Here is a 26,338-nt window from a genome sequence, read left to right as displayed (position 1 = left end):
GATGGTCTTTGGCTTTTTCCTCTGGCGTCCGAGATGTGTGTGCAGGGAGCAGTCTCTTCTGGTTTCCCAGGCTTGTCTGCCTCTCTGAAGGTTTAGCTCTCCCTCCCACGGGATTTGGGTGCAGAGAACTGTTTATCCGGTCTGTTTCTTTCAGGTTCCGGCGGTGTCTCAGGCGCAGAAGTCCTGCCGCTCCTGGGCCCTCCCCCACGGGAGCCCAGAGGCCTTATACAGTTTCCTCTTGGGCCAGGGATGTGGGCAGGGGTGAGCAGTGTTGGTGGTCTCTTCCGCTCTGCAGCCTCAGGAGTGCCCACCTGACCAGGCGGTTGGGTCTCTCTCTCACCGGGTCTCGGACATTGCTTTTCAAACCACCATGCCTCCCTCTCTGACTCACTCCTCACTCACTGGAGACAGTTGATCCTCCTTCCTGTAGCCCCTTTCAGCACTCCCCCTCCTACCACACAGCTAATCCTTTGTATAAGACCCCGATATCTAGAAACATGATCTACATGGTATCGCTAGTGTCCACACCAGGAAAAGACTCTAGAACACTCCTTACCTGACAGCCCATAGGCACTACACATGTCTTAGATCCAGAGAAGACAAACCAAGGAACTGGAAACCCACCCAACAAAGACAGCCCTAGATTATCACCACCATATCAACAGTCATCCCCAACCCAGAAGCTTAGACACCATTGCAAAAGCACAGTAATTAACACCCAAGATAATATGTCTCCACTAGAACCCAATAACCCTATATATAGCAGGCCTTGAGAGATGTACTATACTGAAGCAGAAGTCTAGGTTTTTCAAAATAGCTATTGTGAATATGTTCAAGGACCTCAAACAGGATACTAATAAATCTATTAATGAAGTCTGAAAACATAATCAGTGGATTGAAATGAGGAAAGTAGATGTCTTAGTTAGGCTTTCCATTGCCATAAAGACAGTGAGAAGATAGTTTTTATAAAGGACAGTTAATTGGCGCTGACTTACTGGTTCTGAGGTTCAGTCCATTATCATCATGATGGGAGGCATGGCAGTGTGCAGGCAGGCGTGGCACTGAAAGAGCTGGGAAAGCTGTATCTTGTTTCAAAGGCAAATAGGAGAAGACTGACATCCTCAGGCAGCTAGGAGGAGGGTATCAAGACCTATCCCCACAGTGACACACTTCTTCTAACAAGACCTACCTACTCCAACCAGGCCTCACCCATTAATAGTAATAACAAGGCCACTCACTGCCTGAGCTAAACATATTCAAACCACCACAGTGGGCGTGAAACTAGAAGGAGACTCTCACACAGAAAACCAAACTGAGCTAAATCTGGAAATAAAAAATTCAGGAAGTCAAAAACAAAAACAAAACAAAACAAAAAACTGTAGAGATAAGCCTCACTGACATAACAGAGGAGATGAAAGAGAGACTCTCAAGCATTGAATATGAGATAGAAGAAATGGATACCTCAGTCAAAGAAAACAATAAATTTGATAAAACAAAAACAAAACATCCAGGACATTGTGAAAAGACTAAATATACACATAGCAGGAAAGGAGGAAGAAAAAACTCAAATCAAAGAGCATAATTTCAACAAAATCATAAAGGAAAATTTCCCCAGCTTAAAGAAGGTACCTATCAAGGTATTAAAAAATGTACAGAGCACCAAATAGACTGGACCAGAAAAGAAATTCCCCAAGGCACATAACAATCAAAACAGAACAAAAAAGAATCTTAAAAGCTGTAAGGGAAAAAGACCAAATAACAGGAAGGCAGACCTATTAGAATAACATCTGGTGGACTGGAGACATGGCTCAGTGGTTAAGAGCACTGACTGCTCTTCATAGCACTCCTGGGTTCAAATCCCAGCAACCACATGGTGGCTCACAACCATCTGTGATGGGATCTGATGCTCTCTTCTGGTGGGTCTGAAGACAGCTACAATGTACTTAAATAATTTTTTTTTTTTTAAAAAGAGAGTAACACCTGGCTTTAAAATAGAAAATGCCAAATATGTGTGCTTAAAGACAGCCATGTCATTTGTTTTTGTATTGCTTATTGGAGGAGTCTGACATTTCTTCATATTATAAACAGTGTCAGATGTGGTGGTATATACCGATATTTCACTTCTTCAGTTGAGGGAAGGGCAGGAGGATTAGAAGTTTCAATCCAGTTTAGTTTATATAAGCATGACCCTATCCAAAGATCAGAAATTGGTGAAATCTAAATTTTTTTACTATACTACATTATTTTGACACACTATTGTGTTAAAGATTAGAATTTCAGCATTAAATCAAACCATAGAGTTTTAAATCATTTGTTAGAGATTAACATACATATTTATTATTTTGGCTCATTGTTTGTCTCCTTCCATCAAAGCCTGGCTCTGTGTAAGTCATGGTGACAGGAAGATGTGGCAGATCTCTTCACCTCGTGATTGACTAAAAGTGGGAGAGTCTCAGAACACAAAAACACTGTACCACAAAAGAGACCACCAGGGACCTGTGTCTTCTAACTACTCTCATCTTTTTCAAAGCTGCACAACTCCCAGAATAGTTAGAGCAGCCGGAAGCACATGTTCAAACCATAGCAAGAAGACTGGGGCCATCGCCCAGGGCGGGGTCCCTTCCTAGAATGCAGGAGGCTCTCTGTTCAGTCCTGTAACAATAAATAAATACATAAGTAAATGCCCTGGCCTTGTGTCGACGTTTTTACTATATCTGAAGTTGAATTCTATTTGGATTATAATTTAGTTCAAAATTTGAACAAAGAAGCTAAGAAGCGGCTGCTGTTTGTTCACCTTTTCTTGAACTTCTTTTCTTTGAAATATTGCTTAGTTTGTTGTTGAGTGTATATTATCATTTGTCTTTCAAAAGGGCTCCGCACATCAGTGTTAGTAGAGTTAGGAAGAGCACACTAATATTTTACTGCTATCATGTCTAGGTACTGAAGTACAGTCTTCACTTTTGAAGTCTGTGGCCTTCTTTTTGGAAAGCATAGCAACATGTGATGCTAGAACAGTAGAACAACGCTTTGGCACTGGGCTGACCGGCCCTCCCAGTGTCCAAGAGGAAGAAAAATACAATTACAGCAAATGCACAGTCTTGGTCCGGATTATGGAATTTACCACAACCCTGCTCGTCACCTTTCCAGAAGATTGCAAGGTAAGGTCTCATTTCCTGTTCTGTTAATTGAAGACTAGGACTTTGTAATGTCAAATGTTTTAAGTTTCTCTAAGATCAAAGGTTCTTCTCCTGTAATGTTTACATTATGATTCAAAATTACAGTTATCAAGTAGTAATCAAAAGAACTTTATGGTTGGGGTTGCCATAACATAAGGAACTATATTAAAGGTTGAGAACCAGTGCCTTAGATCATTAGTCAAAGGGAGAAATTACATCAAAATTACATTGAGATCCAATCTTTGCCCAGTTCAAATATTAATAATCAAGAAATAAAATAGAGACAAGTGCTGGTGATGACTGAGAAGCAAAGCAAGTCAAGTGCTGCTTTGGAGAGCTAGGCCTGGATATGTAGTTCAGTGGGAAAGTGCTTGCTTGCCATGTGTATGCTGTGGATTCCATGACTAATACTGTAATTTCACTAAAAATTAGGATCAAAAATTAGCCCAGCCGCTGTGGAAATCAATATTCTTTAAAACTAGAAGTGGAATCACTGTATATGACCCGGCACACTATCCTGGTCACATACCAAGGGAGTCAGCCAAAGCATAGCGATTTCTGCATGTTTACTTTCATTTGCTTGCTTGCTTGTTTTGAAGATAAGTGGAAATTTTAAGCATGTCTGGCTGAATCTTACTGTGTAAACCAGGATGGCCTGGAAATCACAGATTCACCTGCCTCTGCCTCCAAAGTGCTGTGATTAAAGGTTTGTTCCTGGCTATATCCATGTTTATCACAGCACTACTCATGGCCGCAAGTTAGAGATGCAACCAAAGTGCCTTTAATGGGTGGATGAATAATGAATGTGTGTGTTTATATGCATAATGGTGTACTATTCTTCAGCTATAATGAATAATGAAACATAATTTACTGGAGAATAAATGAAAGTAGAGATCATATTAACTGATCAGCCAAACCCATTCAAGTATCACACATTTCCTGTCATGTGTGGACTAGAGAGGACATGAATATAAAGGGGTGAGGCACTTTCAAAGAGGAAAAAGTGATGAGAGAAGGGGACATGATAGAGTAATGGGGAGTTCAGCACACATCCTCAAAGTGGGTGATCGCATGAACGATATAATTACTCTGTATAATTGATATTTCCTAACAGATTTTGAAAGTGGCTTTGGATCCTCTGAGACTTTTCTTTCTCTTTTTTCAATATTTCTTTTTTAATATTTTTTATTAGATATATTTCCTTACTTACATTTTAAATGTTATTCCCCTTCCCGGTTTCCTGTCCAGAAGGCCCATCTCCTCCCTGCCCCCTCCCCCCATATGGGTATTTCCCCCCATCCATCCCCCTTACTGCCCCCCCCATATTCCCCTGCACTGGGAGTCAAACCCTGGCAGGACCTAGGGCTTCCCCTTCCACTGGTGCCCCAACAAGGCTATTCTCTGCTACATATGCAGTTGGAGCCCTAGGTCAGTCCATGTATACTCTTTAGATAGTGGTTTAGTCCTGGAAGCTCTGGTTGGTTGGCATTGTTGTTTTTATGGGGTTGCAAGGTCCTTCAACTCTTTCAATCCTTCCTCTAATTCCACCCCCCCCCCAAGGGGGTCCTGTTCTCAGTTCACTGGTTTGCTGCTAGCATTGGCCTCTGTATTGGCCGTGCTCTGGATGTGTCTCTCAGGAGAGATCTATATCTGGTCCCTTTCAGCATGCATTTTTTTTTACCTTCATCTATCTTATCTAGTTTTGGTGGCTGTATATATATTGGCTACATGTGGGGCAGGCTCTGAATGGTCATTCCTTGAGTCCCTGCTCTAAACTTTGCTTCCATATTCCCTCCTATGGGTATTTTTTCCCCTTTTAAGAAGGAGTGGGAGCATCCGCATTTTGGTCATCCTTGAGCTTCCTTTGGTTTGTGAATTACATCTTGGGTAATTCGAGCTTTTTGACTAATATCCACTTATAAATGAGTGCATACCAAGTGTGTTTTTCTGCAATTTAGTTAACTCACTCAGGATGATATTTTCAAGTTCATTCCATTTGCCTATGAATTTCATGAAGTCATTGTTTTTGATAGCTGAGTAGTACTCCTTTGTGTAGATGTACCACATTTTTTGAATCCATTCCTCTGTTGAAGGGCATCTAGGTTCTTTCCAACTTCTGTCTATTATAAATAAGGCTGCTATGAGCATAGTGGAGCCTGTGTCTTTGTTGTATGTTGGAGCATCTTTTGGGTAAATGCCCAGGAGAGGTATAGGTGGGTCCTCAGGTAGTGCAATGTCCAATTTTCTGAGTAACCTCCAGACTGATTTCCAGAGTGGTTGTACCAGTGTGCAGTGCCACCAACAATGGAAGAGTGTTCCTCTTTCTCCACATCCTCACCAGCATCTGCTGTCACCTGAGTTTTTGATCTTATCTATTCTGACTGGTGTTAGGTGAAATCTCAGGGTTGTTTTGATTTGCATTTGCCTGATGACTAAGGATGTTGAACATTTCTTTAGGTGCTTTTTGACCATTTGATAATTCTCTGCTGAGAATGTTTTCTTTAGCTCTGTACCTCATTTTTAATAGGGTTATTTGGCTCTCTGGAGTCTAACTTCTTCAGTTCTTTGAATATTTTGGATATTAGGCCTCTATCAGATGTAGGTAATTGACAAAGATACTTTTCCAATCTGTTGGTTGCTATTTTGTCCTAATGACAGTGTCTTTTGCCTTACAGAAGCTTTGCAGTTTTATGAGATCCCATTTGTCTATTCTTGATCTTAGAGCATAAGCCATTGTGTTTTGTTCAGGAAAATTTCCCCAGTGCCCATGTGTTCGAGACTCTTCCCCACTTTTTCTTCTATCAGTTTGAGTGTATCTGGTTTTATGTGGAGGTCCTTGATCCACCTGGACTTAAGCTTTGTACATGGTGATAAGAATGGATCGATTTGCATTCTTCTACATGCTGACCTCCAGTTGAACCAGCACCATTTGGTGAAAATGCTATCTTTCTTCCATTGGATGGTTTCAGCTCCTTTGTCAAAAATCAAGTGACCATAGGTGTGTGGATTCATTTCTGGGTCTTCAATTCTGTTCCATTGATCTATCTGCCTGTCTCTGTACCAATACCATACAGTTTTTATGACTATTGCTCTGTAATACTGCTTGAGGTCAGGGATGGTGATTCCCCCAGAAGCTCTTTTATTGTTGAGTATAGTTTTTGCTATCCTGGGTTTTGCTCTTTCTATCTCTATAAAGAATTGAGTAGGAATTTTGATGGTGATTACATTGAATCTGTAGATTGCTCTTGGCAAAATGGCCATCTTTTCTATATTAATCCTGCCAATCCATGAGCATGGAAGATCTTTCCATCTTCTGAGATCTTCCTCAGTTTCTTTCTTCAGAGACTTGAAGTTCTTGTCATTTCTGTTTCAATGATCTGTCAATTGATGAAACTGGGGTGTTAAAATCTCCTACTATTATCATGTGAGGATTTCTTTTATGAATCTAGGTGCCCTTGAATTTGAAGCATAGATATTTAGGATTGAGAGTTCATCTTGGTGGATTTTTCCTCTGATGAATATAAAGTGTCCTTCCTTATCTTTTTTAATGACTTTTGGTTGAAAGTCATTTTTCTTTGATATTAGAATTGCAACTCCAGCCTGTTTCTTTTGGCTGTTTGCTTGGAAAATTGTTTTCCAGCCATTTACTCTGAGGTAGTGTCTATCTTTGTCTCTGAGGTCTGTTTCCTGTGTGCAGCAAAATTCTGGGTCCACTTTGTGTATAGTCTGTTAGTCTGTGTCTTTTTATTGGGGAATTGAGTCCATTGATATTGAGAGAATAGTGATTAAGGAATAGTGATTGTCGCTTCCTGTTATTTTCGTTGTTAGAGGTAGAATTTTGTTTGTCTCTCTCTTGGTTTCATTGCAATGAAATTATATTCTTGTTTTCTGTATGATATAGTTTCTCTCCTTGTGTTGGAGTTTTCCATCTATTATCCCTTGTAGGGCTAGATTTGTAGAAAGATATTGTGTTAATTTAGTTTTGTCATGGAATTATCTTGGTTTCTACATCTATGTTAATTGTGAGTTTTGCTGGATATATTAACTTGGGCTGGCATTTGTGTTGTCTTAGGGTCTGTATGACATCTGTCCAGGATCTTTCATAGTCTCTGGTGAGAAGTCTGGTGTCATTCTTATAGGTCTGCATTTATATGTCATTTGACCTTTTTCCCTTACTGCTTTTAATATTCTTTCTTTGTTTCGTGCATTTGGTGTTTTAATTATTATGTGACGGGAAGAATTTCTCTTCTGGTCCAATCTATTTGGAGTTCTGATGCTTCTTGTACGTTTATGGGCATCGTTTTCTTTAAGTTAGGGAAGTTTTTTTCTATAATTTTGTTGAATATTTTTACTGGCCCCTTAAGTTGAGAGTCTTCACTCTCTTCTATATCTATTGTCTTTAGGTTTGCTCTTCTCATTGTGTCCTGGATTTCCTGGATGATTTGGGTTAGGAGCTTTTTGCATTTTACATTATCTTTGACAGTTGTGTCGATGTTTTCTATGGTATCTTCTGCCCCTGAGATTCTCTCTTCTATCTCTTGTATTCTGTTGGTGATGCTTCTCTTCCTTAGGTTTTCTATATACAGGGTTGTCTCTCTTTGTGCTTTCTTTATTGCTTCTATTTCCATTTTCAATTAGTTCATCTGTTTGATTGTGTTTTCCTCTAATTATTTCAGTGATTTTTGTGTTTCCTCTCTAAGGGCTTCTACTTGTTTACTTGTGTTTTACTGCATTTCTTTAAGGGAGTTCTTTATGTCTTTCAGAAATTCTTCCATCATTATCAAAAAATGTGATTTTAAGTTTAAATCTTGCTTTTCCAGTGTGTTTGGATATCCAGTATTTTCTTTGGTGGGAGAACTGGGCTCTGATGATGCCAAGTAGTCTTGGTTTCTGTTGCTTGGGTTCCTGCACTTGCCTCTAGCCATTGGGTTGTCTCTGGTGTTTGCTTGTCTTGCTGTTTCTGAGAGTGACTTGACTCTGCTGTAGGCCTCTGTGTCAGCACTCCTGTAGAACTGTTTTCCTGTGTTCTTTCAGCCTTTCCTGTGAACAGGTGTTCTGATTTCTGGTGTGTCAGCATTCCTGGAGACTGTCTTCCAGCTCTAGGCACGGGCAGGAATCAAAGCATCCTGCCCCTGTTTGCTCGTAGGTCCTTGCACCCAGTGGGCACAGTTGGCACTATGCGATTATTTCTTGGGTCTTGACTTTGAGCAGAGGGTAGTCTCCTCTGCCTTCTCAGAAGTATCCACACTTTTGAGGGTCCAGCTCTCTCCCCCATGGGATTTGCGTGCAGTGAGCTGTTTGGCCATTTCAGTTCGGACCTGGGCGCAGAACAGTACCATGAGTTCCGGCGGCTGTCCGTTCCTGTATCCCTGTGTCCAGAGGCACTGTGCAGTTTCCCCTTGGACCGGGGATGTGGGCAGAGGTTTGCAGAGGTGGCAGCCTGATCTCCAGATGTCTGCCCTCCTGGGTGGTCAGCTCTCCTCCCCCGAGACTTTTCATTACAGGAGATTATTCTTATTTACTTCATTTGATAGGTAAATGTCCTATGTATTTATAATGTACACCATGATATTTTTACCCATGTATATATGTGGTTAATTCAAACCAATTAACATCTCTATTCTCTCTCTCGTGTGTGTGTGTGTGTGTGTGTGTGTGTGTGTGTGTGTGTGTGTGTGTGTGAAGCTTTAAGTATAGTCTTGGCCATTTTTAAGTATGTATTGTTGTTAACTATAGTTACCAACATGTATAATCTGTTTTTGAAAATAAATGTTTAAAATCCTTAATCTGAAAGTCAAAACTCTGAAATATTTGTATATCAAAATGTTTTATGTTTTGATATCAGAGTAGTGTTACTTATGTAATAGAGTCTATCTAGATCTTTTAAAAAGAAATTGAAATCTGAATCCTTTTGGTGTCAAGCATTTTTATACTCTTCAACCCTTTTGAGAAAGTTTGCCAGACTTTCTTAGTATTGTGAATATTCCCAGCCTTGTGGTCCCTGTTCACCGTGTGAAAAGAGAGCCACTGTTGATGAAATACTTTCATTTAGGGCATCTTTTCTTTTTTTCTAGCTCCTGGAGAAGGACTTGTGTAACACAAAGCTTATGAAGGTCTTAGTGAAAATGCTCTGTGAGCCCCTGAGCATAGGTTTCAATATTGGCGACGTCCAGGTTATGAACCATCTTCCCAGCATTTGTGTGAACCTGCTGAAAGCATTGAGGAAGTCCCCATACAGAGACAAGCTGGAGACTCACCTGAAGGAGAAAGTGACAGCACAGAGGTGGGCACGTGGGCCATACTCCCCTTTTCTGTGATTTAAGGTTCTCACACATCCAGTATTTCTGGCATCCATGTAAAGAGCAGGTCCTCAAGAATATGTGTGTGTGTGTGTGTGTGTGTGTGTGTGTGTGTGTGTGTGTGTGCGCGCGCGTGCGCGCACCCTCTCATGCACACAAATGATCTGAAATGTATTTTGGAAGTCATGAGCTTCATTAATTCCTTCCCTGTATATAAGAGAACAGTATATGTGCTTAGCACTATACTGGCTTTCCATGGCTGGTTTGTCCTGTGAACCTTTTTCTGGTGTTACCTTTGTGTCTTCCAGTGCTGTAAAATGAGTTTGAGTGACAGGTGATTATTGAATTTAAAACAGTGCAAACAGTTCTTTAGGGTATTCTTATATGGTTTTGTTTTTTTTTTTTTTTTATGGCCAGTGTTGAAGAGCTTTGTGCTATTAACTTGTGTAGCTCTGCAGCTTGCCAAGAAAGGACCAAGTTGCTGTCTCTCTTATCAGCTTGTAAACAGCTTCACAAAGCTGGTTTCTCTCATATTATATCTGCATCTCAGGTAACCATGATCATTTCGTTTTTACATATCTTTTAGCTTTATTATGGTAATTTAGTTATAGTCCATGATTTTTTTATATTATTTGTTTAAAGTACTTCATGTACAGAATGTACTGAAGTAGAAATTACAGAACATTAACATTTTGAAGTTGTCTCGAATGTGAACATCACAGTAAAGGTAGAGCGAGAGAGAAGTAAAGGGCGGTTTAGGCACCAATGGCTATAGTGTCTGTATCTCAGAAAGACATACATAGAAATCTGTAGCTTAAGAAAACAAAGATGGGTTAGAGTGTTCTAAGCACTGGAAAATAACTCATCAATGTCAGCTAATACAGACGTTTTAACTAAAGGAGAAATGTGGTTTGTGTTAAACACCTCTTGCTAGGCACTTCATTCAGTTTTTCCTTTAGTCTACAGCATTAAACCATTCCATTGGCATGAGACTGCTGTCCTTGGTTTATAATGGCATTGCGCCTGCACAGGAAAAGCAGTACCTGCAGTCTTTGGATCCCAGCTGTAAGAGCCTGGCCAGTGGACTCCTGGAATTAGCCTTTGCTTTTGGAGGACTGGTAGGGAAAATAGCTGCATCCTTACTTCCTACTTGTGCATCTCTAAAAAGTGTGAATTTAGATGTGTTATATATGTATTATAATTGACTTGCTGACTTTCTCTCTGAGTTTAAAGTAAAAAGCATAAAATTCTGAAGTCGAAGTTTCTGTCCAGCTTTGTTTAGGCTAAAAGCATTTAACCTGTGTTGACATGCTTCTTCCCTATTCTTGTTGGTCTTAGAATGGAGGGTTAGAGGAACCGTGGATGGCAATCAGGAAGTACCCAAAGCAGCACACCAACCAAAGTCCTCACAGCTCTTTTGAGCAGAGCTGGCATCAGATAATCCGTTGTACTGAGATCCGCAACCGTTCCTGTGTGTTTATTCCATCCTACCCTCCCTCATTAATCCTTCCCTTGCAGGACCTCTTCTTTGTCTCATTGAGGATCTCAGTGTGGCTCAGTTCCCAAACAACTTGTTCATACTGGACTATTCTCTGAATACAACAATGTTGTTCTAGAAAATTGGAAGCAATATCAATTTAGGAAATTTCTTTCACGATGTGAAACCTAGAAAATAGAAGTTCAATTAAATATATGTAATTTAAACTTGAGTCCTGATATAACATATCAGATTCCCATTAGATGGATCTTTGTAGTGTTAACTGTGAACCTATAACCTCAGGGTCTTTCTGGGGATAGGTTCTCTGCTAAGGTCTTCTCTCTTCCTTAGTGTGAGCATCTTGTGAGTTTGCTCCTGAATTCATCAATGTTGTCTACACAATATCTGGGCAGTTCACAGAGAAACATTAGCTTCTCCCATGGGGAGTATTTCTACAGTTTGTTTCCAGAAGTAATCAACACTGAACTGTTGAAAAGTCTTGATGTTACTGTATCAAGGCTTCTGGAGTCATCTTCAGATAATCCCAAAATGGTAAGGAACATTCTCTTTACATATTTCCTTGTCTAATGCTCACAAAGGATTTTTGTGTTTCTGATGGTTTTTTCTTAAAACCTATTTCTGTCTGGAAGGTTGGAAGCTTTTGCTAATGTATAAAAATAAAATCCAGGGCTGGAGAGATGGCTCCAGTGGTTAAGAGTACTGACTGCTCTTCCAAAGGTCCTGAGTTCAATTCCCAGCAACCACATGGTGGCTCACAACCATCTGTAATGGAATCTAATGCCCTCTTCTGGTGTGTCTGAAGACAGTTACAGTGTACTCATCCTATAAATAAAATAAATTGAAAAGAAAATCCATAGAAACAAAACATAGTCTTTAAAGCTAGTAGATGTTGATAGATAATAAGATCCTGGTTATTTTTCCTATTCCCTCGTGCCCCTTAAACCTCTAAACTTAACACTATAGGATAGTCTTGTAGGATACTTACTTTCGCCAGAATGTCATATTAGAGCTTCCACACCTGTTCCTGCCTGGCAGTGTTTATTTCAACATCATGTTTAGGCTGGCCCTCCACGCAGCTCTCACAGCTTTAGTGTCATGCTTTGTTTTCCTGCATGTTCTTGCCACAACCCTCTTTGCCTCATCATGGTAACTCTTTAGACTGTGATATTTAATATATTTGTTTTTTGTTTGCTTAACTTAGGGGATTTTGAAGGTTTTGTTTTTGTTTATTTGTTTTTCATTTTTATTTTATTTTAATTTTATATATTACTATGTAGCCCTAGCTGCCCTGGATCTCACATTATAGACCAAGTTGCTTCAAACTTAACAGAGGTCCTCCTGCCTTTTTCTTGGCCTTTGGCTTCTAAGTGCTGGAAATATGTTGCCTAACCTGGCCTGACTTACAGGACTTTTGAATACTACCTGCAAGTAACATTTTAAATGTCTGTAGGAAGTAGAACACTGAGCTGCTAGTGACTTAGGAGTTATAATTTTCTAGTAAGCTGACCTTTTATACATACTCTTCTTATCCATTGTCAAGAAATAATCCATGCTATATGAAAATGCTTGTGTTGTCAGAAAAGTGGGAATATTGTGTGATAATCTAACCAAACTAATTATGTTATTCTGTTGTAAAGGTGGTGGTAGAATGAGCAGAAATACATGCAGGGGTAGTTGTGTCCATACAAGAGCAGTTTCCTCCTCTCCCAAGTAGAAGCACATGGAGAATGGGCCCCGTCCCCGCCCTCATTGCAGAATGGGCACAAGGGTATTAGCAGGGTCACACTCTGCTTTCTGTGGGAATATTCATGTTCAGATGCACTTGGGTAAACACCTGTTACAGAACTATCATGTTCATTTTACTAGAATAACTTGTGACATGAAAGTGTATCTTTTTTATTCTTATCAATATTAATAATTTTTCTTCAATCTACTAAATCTTTTCAGGTGAGTACTATTTTAAATGGTATGTTAGATATGAGCTTCAGGGATCGAGCTGTTCAGAAACACCAAGGACTGAAGCTTGCGACTGCAATTCTGCAAAACTGGAGGAAGTGTGATTCATGGTGGGCCCCAGATTCTGCTCCAGAGAGCAAAACGACTGTGCTGTCCTTACTGGCAAAAATGTTGCAGGTATTTTGAAATTAATTTAAAACACATTCCTATTAAGTTGTTGGGTTTTGTTTGTTTGTTTCTTGTTCTTTTTGATACAAAGTCTCACCTGTGCAATCCTAAGGAGCCTTGCATCTTTACATTTTTCTACCATGACCTCCTGAGTACTGAGATTACAAATGTTTACCACCACGGATGGTGTGTTCATTATTCTGAAGTCTAGCTTACATTTAAACACTATGGTGAAAGTACATTCAAAATTAATTTGTTTGATAAAGTAAATATATTCTGGTGAGATACCTGTCACTTACTTTTTACTTTTTCTTTTGCTTTATACCACTGTTTATTATGCTTACCATTTTAAAATTTTTCTTATTATTGTTTCTTTCTTTACAAGCTTTGTCTTAGCAGAAAATAATAGTGTTTCTAAAGCAACATTGTTGAAATATATTTTGAGGTTCAAGAACAAATAATATGAGTTCTGAAACTTAAATATTTAAAAATATGTTCAAAAATTTGAGGCATAATACAGAAATTTCTCACATTTTTATTTCCCTTTAGATTGATTCAACTTTATCTTTTGATACAAATCACAGCTCATTTTCTGAAATCTTCACAACGTATGCTAATCTACTTGCAGATACAAAGTTGGGTCTACACTTAAAGGTAGATGAATTTAACACATTTGTCTTTTTTTCACATCTTTACATTTTTGTTCATTTGTCATGTTGGACTTTTTGCAGAGAGACATGTAGAAAACGTGAGACTTGTAATAGTAAAGGGATTAGCATTAAAATCCCCCTTATTCTGACTGATCAGATCTGTTTAAACACGGAGTCCTCATGAGACTTGGGCTTTGGTCTACCTGATCTACAAGTACTTGAGTATGTCTTCTCAAAAGATGTGCATACTTGTGTGTGTGAGGGCAGGTGAGCATATGTATATATATAACACATGCTGTTATAGATCTTCAAATTCTGTCAAGGCCTAGTATTACTTCCTACATGTACCAAACAGCAGGCCCATGATTTTCCAGGGGTTTTTCCATTCTCTACCACCTGTCTCACTACTGTAGGAGTAGGGATTACAGCTGTGCACTGCTGTGCCTGCATTGCCTGAGTTTTGGGGATCAGACCTTAGGCCCTCACACATTTGTAGCAAGCACATTTCTTAATGAACTATTTCCCTAGCCCAAAAACATTTCTTTAAGTGTAACCGTATGATCTTTAACTTTTGTGTTTATAAATATCAGATTTAAATTGGTATTTTGGAATTACTGTAGTAATTTCAAACTATTTTTTTGTCTTTTTTCCTATTGAAATCTTTTAGTAATGGGGGTACAAGAAAATAATTTTTTGTTATGAAGTTTAAGGTCCTGTAATGTAGTCTTCATGAAAGAATGCTTTTATTATTATTATTATTATTATTATTATTATTATTATTATTATTATTGGATAATTCTTCAGTATGTTCTGTATGACTCATGTAGTTTTTCTCCTTCAAATGTGAAAGTTTTGGACTTTGCCTGTTATTCAAAGGAGATAGGAATTAATACCTAGTTCCTCTTCAACTCAATATGAAGTTATGTGGGGATTTGGCAAACAAATATTTATAAACTCTCCGTAGAAGCCATTTTTTGTATATAGAATTTAAATGTAATCTCCATTTGTAAAACTGGTTTTTGCAGTGTAGTCTTTAAACTGTCGTCCATTTATACAGTGTATTTTGATCATGTCCACACATCGCTGCCTCCTTGCAACTCTCCTTAGTGCAGGCTCTCCTCTCCCAGCTCCGTGTCCTCCATGTCAGCCTGCTGGCTCCAGAATTGAAGCTTACATACATGGCTGCATTTTAGTTGGCTTTGGTGTCACCCAGAAGTCATTTGTTGAGTCTTTGCAGTGCATTCTTACAGGCTTTAGAGAGTAATGGTTTTATTTATCCTACAGGATTCGTAAGCCACAATTAGTGTGACTGACACTTACTGCTTCACAGGGCCAAGCCGTCATCCTTCTTCCATTCTTCACCAGAGTGACAGAAGACAGGCTAGGAGACCTAAAGCACATTCTGGAAAAGTTCATTGTTCTTAATTTCCCCATGAAGTCTGACGAATTTCCTCCTGATTCCCTGAAGTACAATAATTATGTGGACTGCATGAAAAAGGTTAGTTTTGGTGTCATCAGTACAACTTTGATTTTTTATCATTTCTTTCCACTATATTTGGAGGGGGTAAGTTTTTATTAACTGGTACACATACAAAAAATTAAACATATAATGGAATACCATGTAATGTTTAAATACAGATGTATACTATGCAATGTTTAAGCCAAGCTAAACATACCTACCTCTTCAAACACTTATCATTTTGTTATAATGAGAAGTTTCAAGACTCTCCTTTTTCTTTTTTAATGTATACTATATATCACTGTTATCTATGGTCAGGCTACTGTGCAGTGGTACCTCAGAACTTCTTATATCTGTGTAAAGATTTAGTGCCCACTAACAGCATTTCCCCATGCTTTCCTCTCCTTACAGTCCCTTCACTGTCTCCAGCCTCTGGTAATTAACACTCTACTATGTGTTTGTGTGAGTTCAGGTCTTTAGATTCCATGTATATGTGAAATCAACTACATTCCCATGCTTGGAATATTTTATTTAACATGGTCTTCCATTTTATCTGTTCCGGTAGAGATGATAAGATTTCAGCCCCTTTCAGGCTTGATGGCCTTCTATTGTATGTATGTATGTGTGGGTACACACACGCACACGCACACATATGCATGTATGTGTATACACACTCACATTTTCTTATTCTTTCATTAGCTGATGGACACTTGGGTTGTTTCCATTTTTTTTCTATTGTGCCACAGTAATATAGAAATTGCTGGGTTATATGGTTGTTCTCCTGTCTTTTCTGTTTCTGTGATAAATGAAATACTAACCAAAATAACTACGTCCAGGTCATAGTCCACTATTGAGGGAATTCAGGGCAAGTATTCCAGGAACCTTGAAGCAAGAACCATGGAGAGCACTACTTGCTGCTCACTCTCTGCCTCGGATGTTCATGCTCAGATACTTCTTGTACAGCCCAGGTCCACCTGCATAGGGATAGGGCACCAGTGGGGTGGGCTGTCCTATATCAAGTAGCAGTCTATATCAAGTAGCAGTCGAGACAGTTCTCCACAGACATAGCCAGTCTGACTGGGCAGTTTCTGTCAGATGTCTCCAGGCAGTTCTGCTTTTAAAATTGTGACTATGCTAATTTACGTTCCCAGCTACAGTGTGCAAGTGTTCCCTTTCCTCTAGAGCCTCACCCTCTCTTGTTACAGCCCTGGGACGTGGTTATGTCATTTTTGTGGTTTTAGTTTGTGTTGTCTCTGGCGATTGTTGGTATTATAAGCTTTTTCATATACATATTCATTTTTATGTCTTCTCTTGGGAAATGTGTTTATCTGTTGGCAATTTTTAAATAGTATTTTCTTTTTCCTTGTTTTGCTGTTGAGCTAATGAAGTTTCAGATGTATGTTAGGTGTGTTGGTCATTTCCTTTACTGTATAGAACCTTTATAGTTTGATAAAGTCTTGTCTGTTTTCACTTTTGTCTCCTGTGGTTTCATGGTATTTTATAAAACAATAACAAAAAGTTACCAAATTGCATGTTCAGACACATTTTTGCTTGTAGTTTTGTTGTAGTGTTAGGTCTTATATTTTTGACTCTGATACATATTTTAGTTCACATTTGACTGGTAAGAGGTAGAAATCTGGTTTCATTATTAAATATATAACTAGTCATGTCTCCAGCACTATTAAATATGTAACTATCCACCTGTCTAGCACCACTTACTGAACACATTTTTCTACGGTGTGCATTTTTAGCACTGTTGTTGAAAATCTGTTGGCTGTAAATTGGGAGCTTGCTCCTGGAATGTATTTTCTGTGCCACATATTCTGTTTTGTACCGGTACCATTTTGTCTTAGTTACTATAGCTTTGTAGTTTTTTTTTTTTTTTTTTTGGAGTCAGGTGATATAATACCGTCTGCCTTGTTTTTGTTCAAAATGGCTTTGGCTATTCAGAGTTTCTTGTTATCCTATAAGATTTCAAATTTATTTTTCAAGTTTCTTGTTTGTTTTTCAAGACAGGACTTCATGTAGCTTCTGCTGAGCTTTCCTGTATATCCAAGGATAACCATAATTTTCTGATCCTTTTGTTATTTCTTCCTGAGTACTAAGATCATAGGAGTGTACCACCATGGCTGTTTCATGCAGTGCTGCAGATGCATTCTGTCACTGAACTGCATCTCCCACCCCAATGCCTTTTTAGTCCTGTGAAGAACATCATTGGCATTTTACTAGAGATTGCATTAAATTTTAGATCATTTTGGATTTTATAGACCATTTAGCAATATTAGTTTCTCTTAATATGTAAGCATTATAGACTTTTCTTTTTTATGTCTTTTACAATTTTTTCATCAAGATTTTATAATTTTCATTGGTTAAATTTATCCCTAGGCTGGTGTGGTAGCGCACACCTGTAGTCCCAGCATTTGGTAGGCAGAGGCAGGTAGATCTCTGTGAGTTCAAGGTAAGCTTGGTCTGCACAGTGATGAGTTCCAGGCCAGCCAGAGCTACATAGTGAAACCTTGTCTCAAAACAAAAAACAAATACATCTATCTCTATTTTATTTTATTCTTTGTAGCTATAATAAGGAGGGATTTCTTCACTTACGCTTCAGATAATTCACATTGGCTTATAGTGGTGCTGCAGATTTTTGTAGATTTCTGTGTCCTGTTACCTTGCTGAACTAATTCATCAGTTATAATAAGTGTTCCAGTCTAGTTTTCCCAGTCTAGATCTCCTTTATATCTTCTCCATTTTAGAATTCTACGACATTCAGTTTTTAGAAGAAAACAGTTTTTCTTAGGTACTCTCTTCTAGTTGTGTGGTTATTTCCTTACGTGTTCTAGGTTGATTATTTACTCTCTTCTAGTTGTGTGGTTATCTCCTTTCGTGTTCTAGGTTGATTGCTTAGAAACCATTCTTCATCCTCTCTTTCCCTAATGGAGGAGTTGGATTGCCATGAGGTTAAGGTTAACCTTGGCAACAAATACAGCAAAAAGCATATCTTTTTTGGTTATTTCATCATAATGACCACAAGTCTGATTATGTTCAGAGTTGTATTGCTATTTTTAACAGTTCAAATACTTTCTTTTCCTTGTTTGTTTGTTTGTTTTTTGTTTTGTATTGTTGAGAATTGAACTCAGAACCTCACACATGTTAGGCAAATATCTTCCATCAGCAGCCCTGGTATTGAATGCTGTTGGTTTTAACATCTAGTGATGTATAGTAGATCTTTAGTACTTTCTTTTGATATAAACTCTTGAACATAAATGCAAATAAAATACTAAAGTATTTGAAGAAAAACTGTAACCCAAGAAAAGTATAAGTTAAGAGCTAGCTGCCATGAAACAGGAATGCTACATAGTGAAAGGGTTTTTTCCTGACACAAGGGCTTCTTGGCACTTGAGAGCCCAGGAGTATCACAAAGTCACACTGTGCAACTTTAGGGGAGCAGGGGCCAAAAAAGAACACCCTGCTCCTGACTTGACCACAAGACCAGGAGCAAGGGAAAAATACTCAGCCCCTTACCTGACTCCAAGCCCAAGATCAGGTCACAGAATCCTACCAGTCCCTGAGTTTTGCCCTAGAGTGTGACCACAGAGTCCCACCAACCCCCCTAAGCTTGCTGCAAGAGATACTACCAGTAATAGGTCACCCTGGAAAAGCTCCAACACACACACACACACACACACACACACCACACACCACACACCACACACACCACACACACACACACCACACACCACACACACACACACACATACATCACACACACCACACACACACACACACACACTCCACACGCACACACACACACACACCACACACACACACCACACACACACACACACACCCCACACGCACACACACCACACACACACCCCACACGCACACACACCACACACGCACACACACACACACACACACACCCCACACACACACACACCCCACACGCACCAGCTTCTGCTCAGTTCCATGGTCACCCTGGAAAAGCTCCAACACACACACACACACCACACACACACACACACACACACACACACACACACACCGGCTTCTGCTCAGTTCCATGTTACTTCTCACCTGAGCAGAGGCAACCATTCTCTTGGGTTTTTCCTTTCCTAGTACATCTCTTGTGTGAGATTTGATGTGTGATGTGGTTTTGTGATATTCCTTTGGTCCAGATGCTAGGATACTGTTCCCATCAGAGCTGTAACACTTCCTCAGAGAAATCTTCATTTACAGAAGCAAAGCTATAACACTCGCATTTGGGAAACCTTTCTAGCCCAAGTAGGGCTGTAACATTTCTGTTGGGGAAGCCTTTCCCTTCAGAGATTTGTTGAGAAGAGACACAGAATGGTGGCTGCCTCTGATCAGGAACAGAGACAGCATAGTGCTGGGGGGGTGGGAGTGCGGGGGCTTTAATGGGGTTTTGGAGCATGCTCAGTGAGCTGGTGGAAAAGCATAGCATGGCGATAAGTACTGAGTGGTTGCCAACTTTGAAATGTTGTTTGGCTATTAATGCTGAGTCAAGGATGCAGGGATTTCCAAGTCCCAGACCTCCAAGGCAGGGAGATTTTTCCACTGAATTCAGGTCCTAGGAATTTAAGGCAAGCAGCAGAACAGAAAATGATCCACCTTAGAAACCAGACAGCTACTAGGATGTATTAGCTTAACTGGTAGGATGCTTGCCTCACTTGGGCAAAGTCCTGAGCACTATAACCAGGGCTCCTACTCTCCCTGCTTCAGAGGTGCAAACCACCAACAGGAAAAAAAGACAAAAAAAGGAACTCAAAAAGAACAGAGTCACTAAGGACATGACTAGTCACAAAGAAACTAAAAATTAGTTTTGGAGGTAAAGAAATGTTTACCTCCAAAATCTATGAAATAGGACTAGTAAGAGGCTGGAAATTACATGTGTAAAGGAAAATTTTAAGTTAGAACTTGTCTGTTTCTGAAGATAATATTGAAGATATCTCTTAGACTCTAAATGTAGAACATACAGACATTGCAATAAAGAGTGGGAGAGTGACCAAAATATAAACATTTGAAAGTTTATGTGAAATTATTGTATTTTTCCAATTAAAACTTTATATATATATTTATTTGTATCTCCACGTGTGTGTGCGTGTGTGTATCTGTGCATATATGGGAGTGTTTGTAAGTGTGTATGTATGTGAGTTTGTAAGTGTGTATGTATGTGTGTAAGTTCATGCCATTTCATACATGAAAACTTAGAGGACTACTTTCCAGAGGTAGTTCTCTCCTTTCCAGCATGGGGGTCTTAGAGATTGAACGAAGAGTGACAGCAAGCACCTTTACCTGCTGAACCATCCTGTACCCCCTTTCTCTATTTCAAAATTCAAGTTAGTTAGTAGACTGCACCTGTGGGACGTGCCTGCCATTCTAGAGCTTGAGAGGTAATCAAGAGCTCAACAACCAGTCTCAGCTGCATCGTTAAGCTGGAGGCCAGCTGGCTGTATTAGACTTTGTCTCAAAATTTCAAAAAGTAAAATAAAATAAAAGACTAGAAAGATGGTTTTGCAGTTAAGAACACTTGTTGCTCCTGGAGAGGGCCTGAATTCAGTCCCCAGCACACACAGTTGTCCGTCCCTCCAGTTCCAAGCGATCCAGTTCCCTCTTCTGACCTTGGACACCAGGCGAGTTGCATCCATGCACGTGCATCCATGCACGTGCACCCATGGTGTGCAGCTTTCCTAAGTCAGGGCTGCACACACTTTCACGACACTGATAATGGACTTCTTTTGTCCTTCTGTTCTGTTTTTAGTTCCTAGATGCTTTGGAATTATCTCAGAGTCCTATGTTGCTTCAGTTGATGACAGACATTCTTTGTAGGGAACAGCAACATATTATGGAAGAATTGTTCCAAACCACCTTCAAAAGGATCGCTAGGCGGTGAGTTACTGTAATCTAGGATTCCCTGGAGTCATAAGCGTGCTGTTTCTTGAGTTGACATGTTATCTTCTTGTTTTTAAAACAAACAAAAAAATATAGGAGGAATAGTAGTTCTCATAACTCACTGCTACATTTTAAATTTCTTTCTCCATAACACACTTTTCTTGTGGAAAAAATTAAAATCTATTTAATAATTAAGAGAATTAGGCTCCGGGGAGAAGAAACATCCTTTTCTCAGTTTTCTTCCCCACAGTGTCTTTTTTCTCATTACTGTTACAGGGTTACTTTTAAAAAGTTAAAGTACGTTTGTACCCATGTACTTAGGGAGCTAACATAAGAGCTCAACCAATTCTTCTGTCCCATGGGCCCTGGGGAGCAAACTCATGCTTTTTAAGCCATCTATTCAGATTTATTCTGCTTTATTTATTTGTGAGTATGGGGCCATCCACTGAACTGTGGAGTGGCTGAACCATAAATGTGGCCCTTTTACATCAACTAGCAAACAAGACAATTCCCCACAGCAACAACCACAGTTTGATCAAGACAGTATCTCAATGAAGGCTTTCCTCTTAGTTGACTCCAGGTTGTACAAGTTGACAATTCTAACTAGGACACCAATGTTACATCTGAATGAAATTAAGAATTTGATTTTAGTCATAAGTCACTTAAGATTATACACTCTGAGAAGATACAGCCAATTGTCTTTCCCCAGTTATTTATTAATTATTATATGTGTGGTATTATCAATTAGGTATCTTTCTTTTATTTTAAAACTTTAGAATTTGATTTTTTATTTTTTTATACCCAGTTTTCTTTTTTTCAATGTGGGCATGGTATACTTGTGTCACAGTACATGCGTGGAGGTGAAGAGACAATTTTTTGAGTCTGTTAACCTCCTTCCTCCATGGATTATAGGAGTTCTTTGTTACTTTGTAATTAATAATCACTGAAGCATACAAAATATGTGTTCAAAGCATGTTACTTTATCTGTCTTCTTAGGAGTCCATGTGTCACACAATTAAATCTTTTGGAAAGTGTATACACAATGTTCCGGAAGGGTGGCCTCCTTTCAGATGTCACTCAGGCATTCGTGGATCGCTCTCTCCTCACCTTGTTGTGGCACTGTGACTTGGACACACTGAAAGAGTTCTTTAGCAGAATTGTGGTGGAGGCCATTGATGTGTTGAAGTCCAGATTTACAAAGGTACGTCATACACAATAGTAAAGAGATTGGGGGGCACCGTATGCTCAGTCCAATGGGAACTTGTTCAAGGAACACTCCTGCATCCAGTAGCAGTCTGTGGCCGCTTGGAGCCACACTACTTTCTTTTTTTTTCGGAGCTGGGGACCGAACCCAGGGCCTTGCGCTTGCTAGGCAAGCGCTCTACCACTGAGCTAAATCCCCAACCCCTGCCACACTACTTTCTTTAAGCAACTGACTGGCAACATGATGGCATAGAATAACAGAGGTGTACTCTGTCTGGATGCAGAAAGCTGTGTTTAGTTACACCAGGCCTAAGTCATGTTTGCTGGACACACTTTGCTTGTGGCTTTCACAGAAAAGGCTTTCCTTGACTTTTCATGCCTCCCATGTTTGTGACATCCGTGGGTCTGTGCTGATATTGTTTCTATTTTTGCGTCCCTGGTCATGTTACCTCTTCTTGACTCTCACTCTTATATGAGTCAATTTAGGGCCCACCTAGTAAATCCAGTCTAGCCGCCCCATCAATATATTCAACTTAATAATTACTGTAGAGACCCCTCTGGTTATATGCAAAGTTAGTTTCCAGGAATTGGGCATCGTCCTGACAGTTTTAATACAGTAATAGTGGAATACCATTCAGGCCTCGGAAAATAGGCAACTGACTCATTATAAATAAAAACAGCAAAGTAGGTGAAATTTTTTAGCTTGTGTTTTGTGATTTTACCTGTGTTTTTACCTATACCTTCAATAAGACTAGACAAACCCTTGTATTCTGGGCTTACTATGTCGCCCTTTTGTGTTACTTCTGTGTTTTACCCGGTATGACATATCGATGCTGTTTCCACATTGGACAACCTGGACAAAGCCAGGAAGTGATTTGCCTCTTTATTAACATTATTTTCTATCTCAATAGCATTAAGAATTAAAGTTGATGTTTTGAAGATGATTTTTTATGTTTGTTGAGGCCAAAGATGTTGCATCTTTTCAGCTAAATGACACTTTTGACACTCAAATCACCAAGAAGATGTGCTATTACAAGATGCTAGCTGTGATGTATTCTCGTCTTTTAAAAGATGATGTTCACTCTAAAGAATCTAAAATTAATCAAGCTTTCCAAGGCTCCTGTGTTGCAGAAGGAAATGAACTTACAAAGACACTTCTTAAGTAAGAGCTTACTTCGTTTGTGGTTATGTTTGATTTGTTAATATTTGGCGTAATTACAGTTTTTAGATTTTTGGATTTCCTTATTTTTCATACATACATACATACATACATACATACATACATACATAGGCAAATGTTTTGCCTATGTATGATATGTGTACCACATGTATGCCTGATAACTGGAGGTCAAGAGAAGGTATCAGATTCCTTAGAAGTGTAGTTATAGATGGTTGCAAGCCGCCAACACATAACGGGTTAACGGGAACTGAACTTCTAACCTCTGCAATTGCAATGTGTTAACTGCTGAGACTTCTCTCCATTCTTTGGGGTACATATATTTTTAAATGCATCTATATAATGCAAAGTAAATATCTTAGATAAATAAAGTATTTTTATTTCTTTATATACAGAGTATTTATATGGCCTTTATTGTGTTGTTGGGCAACAAGTGCTTATCTTTCATTAAATGTGTATGTGTGTCTGACACTGTATGCCATATGTGTGGGCACCATCAGAGGACAGAAGGTGTTATATTCCTTAGAAGTGAGCTTCCTGATGTATACTGAGAGCTGAGCTTACGAAATCTGTAAGTGTTCTCCTCAGTCACATACTTATGTTTTAGTGATAGCAGTTGCCTCATAAGGACAAGGGCTCAAATTTAGACTCCTGTATATCTTTCACATTCTTCTTAACACTTGTACTCTGAATGGATTCGTATATTAATATATTTAATAGTATGAATTGCAGGAAGAAATGTTTTTTTTTATCATTTGTAATTGAAAGGTTCTGTATAAAGCATAGACTAATGAGATATACTCTCTCTAAAAGTAAGTTCTACTGAAATCCTTCCAGACTGGACAGACTACCTCATCTCATTTGCATCTCCAGACTTGCATTCTTCCTTCTTACTCTAGTCCAAGCTTACCTTCTCAGAGGATGATGTCACCATCTATCTATTTGTATTAGCACAAGACCTAGGAGTCACATTCATTTCTCCATTTGATGGTCCCTCACCTCCATTAATACTCTAGTTGGTAACCATATCTAGTCAGTTTGACCCTATTAGTTTTCCTTACAATATGTTTCCTATCTTGTATGACCTTGTTCTAATATCTGGACTGCTTTTAAAGCTATAGCGGTGATCTCATTCTGAATTATTTCTGTGCTAGGCTTGTCTTCCTTTGCTTTCCCGACCCCTACTACAGACTCATAATCAACTAGAATGCTAGCCTAATCTGTTACCTTTAGCGGCAGGGCTGGCCCAGAGTATACATATTGCTGAGTCTGTGAACCAAGTAGTCTGTGGCAGGTCTCATACCATACTGGGAACAAGCCATAAATTATGCCTACAGACATGTGCACGGTTGTTTCAAGAAAGCCTTTGAAAAGCAGTGGCTACCTGTGTGGTTTATTGAAGCTGTCCTGAAGAACAAAATATGTATCTTAGTATGTTAGGCAAATTCTGAGGCAAATGCCATCTTTCCTTTACTTTATGGATGTTTATTGCATTTATACCCTCCTGATACAATGCACAGTGTTTTAAGTGCCACCTCTCTCTGCTCATAATGTCTGCATATATTTTTCCTTCAGCCAACATTTCAGTGTTCATCTTAAGTCATGCACCAGGCATGCATCTGAGGTCCCAGACAAAGAAACCTTAGCTCAGGCTTTTCTTTTCCCCTCTTAAATCTTTTGTTAGCCCCTTAGAATGGGCTGTTTGCCCATATCCTTGCTTTCCTATCTTGAGTGTGCTTGCTGTTTCACTTACACTCTTACCAGGAATGTGCTAGGAGGTGTGAATGTGCTTGTTTGTGTGTTCCTAATGCCTAGTACTGTGCTCGTAGAAACATGACACTTGAGATCATCTGATCTGGTTATCTAACAACTATTGATTCAAGCCTCAGTGTCCACATTAAATAAGTTGAAGTACAGCCTGAATCTCTCTTGCAGGTTGTGCCACGATGCATTTACAGAGAACATGGCAGGGGAAAGCCAGTTACTGGAAAAGAGAAGACTTTATCATTGTGCTGCATACAACTGTGCCATTTCTCTGATAAGCCGAGTCTTCAATGAGTTGAAATTTTACCAAGGGTTTTTGTTTAGTGAAAAACCAGAAAAGGTGAGTGTTCGCAATGACTTTCCCCATGGCTGACTGACATTGTAGGATTTCAACAGGTCAAAACTTACCAATTACATTTATACCATATTTCCCACCTTCCTATAATGTTAAATATAGGGGTATGGGCTCTAAAGTGCTTCTCTTTGATTTGGGGGTAGAAATGAGCATGTTTGAGGCAGATTCTCATATATCCCAGACTTGCCTCAAATTCACTATGCAGCTTTCTGATCCTTCTGACTCTACCTCCCAAGAGATTACAGGTGTCTATCACTATGCCCTCTTAATGTGATGCTGAGGATAGAGCCTGGAGTCTTGAAAATGCTAGGCAGATGCTACCAGTTGATTCAACCCCAGTTTTCTATGATTTATCAAGTAGAATTATTCTTCAGTAGTTAGTTATGAAGTCAGATATTTTCATGTAGGTTTTTCTTTTTTATAGAATTTGTTTATTTTTGAAAATTTGATAGACCTGAAACGTTGCTATACATTTCCTATAGAAGTTGAGGTAAGTAAAATTTTCAATTTTGTTTCTAAGTTAAAAATATTAGCAAATGTTTGTAGAGAAAAGCAGGTATTATTTTGAACATGGTTAAGTCTTCATTTGCTCTCAACTCCACAAACAGGGAGTGTTACGTTAAACCTGGCAATTGGAAGTTTGAAATGTCCCCTCACATGGCTATAACGGCATTTGCTTATTCCTTCTCTTGATTGTGAAAGACAGTGCCAGCTGAAGAA

At 39.2% G+C, this 26,338-nt stretch overlaps 1 protein-coding gene across 3 annotated transcripts in view; it reads left to right on the top strand.

Annotated features, from left to right (window-relative positions):
* Window positions 1-26,338, top strand: part of Prkdc (protein kinase, DNA-activated, catalytic subunit) — a 217,066-nt gene that overhangs the window by 84,351 nt on the left and 106,377 nt on the right. For all 3 annotated transcript variants that reach the window (NM_001108327.2, XM_087576674.1, XM_087576675.1), the window contains 13 exon segments: window positions 2,938-3,158; window positions 9,251-9,459; window positions 9,893-10,025; window positions 10,435-10,593; window positions 11,304-11,504; window positions 12,921-13,106; window positions 13,647-13,751; window positions 15,078-15,245; window positions 20,989-21,116; window positions 22,116-22,320; window positions 23,309-23,484; window positions 25,435-25,603; window positions 26,043-26,108. In NM_001108327.2, the coding sequence (NP_001101797.2) occupies window positions 2,938-3,158; window positions 9,251-9,459; window positions 9,893-10,025; window positions 10,435-10,593; window positions 11,304-11,504; window positions 12,921-13,106; window positions 13,647-13,751; window positions 15,078-15,245; window positions 20,989-21,116; window positions 22,116-22,320; window positions 23,309-23,484; window positions 25,435-25,603; window positions 26,043-26,108 (2,126 nt within the window).

Source organism: Rattus norvegicus, chromosome 11 (assembly GCF_021556685.1).
Source record: "Rattus norvegicus strain SHRSP/BbbUtx chromosome 11, alternate assembly SHRSP_T2T, whole genome shotgun sequence".
Taxonomy (NCBI): domain Eukaryota; kingdom Metazoa; phylum Chordata; class Mammalia; order Rodentia; family Muridae; genus Rattus; species Rattus norvegicus.
Note: the sequence above shows the minus strand (reverse complement) of the source record. Positions and strands in the feature narration are given on the sequence as shown.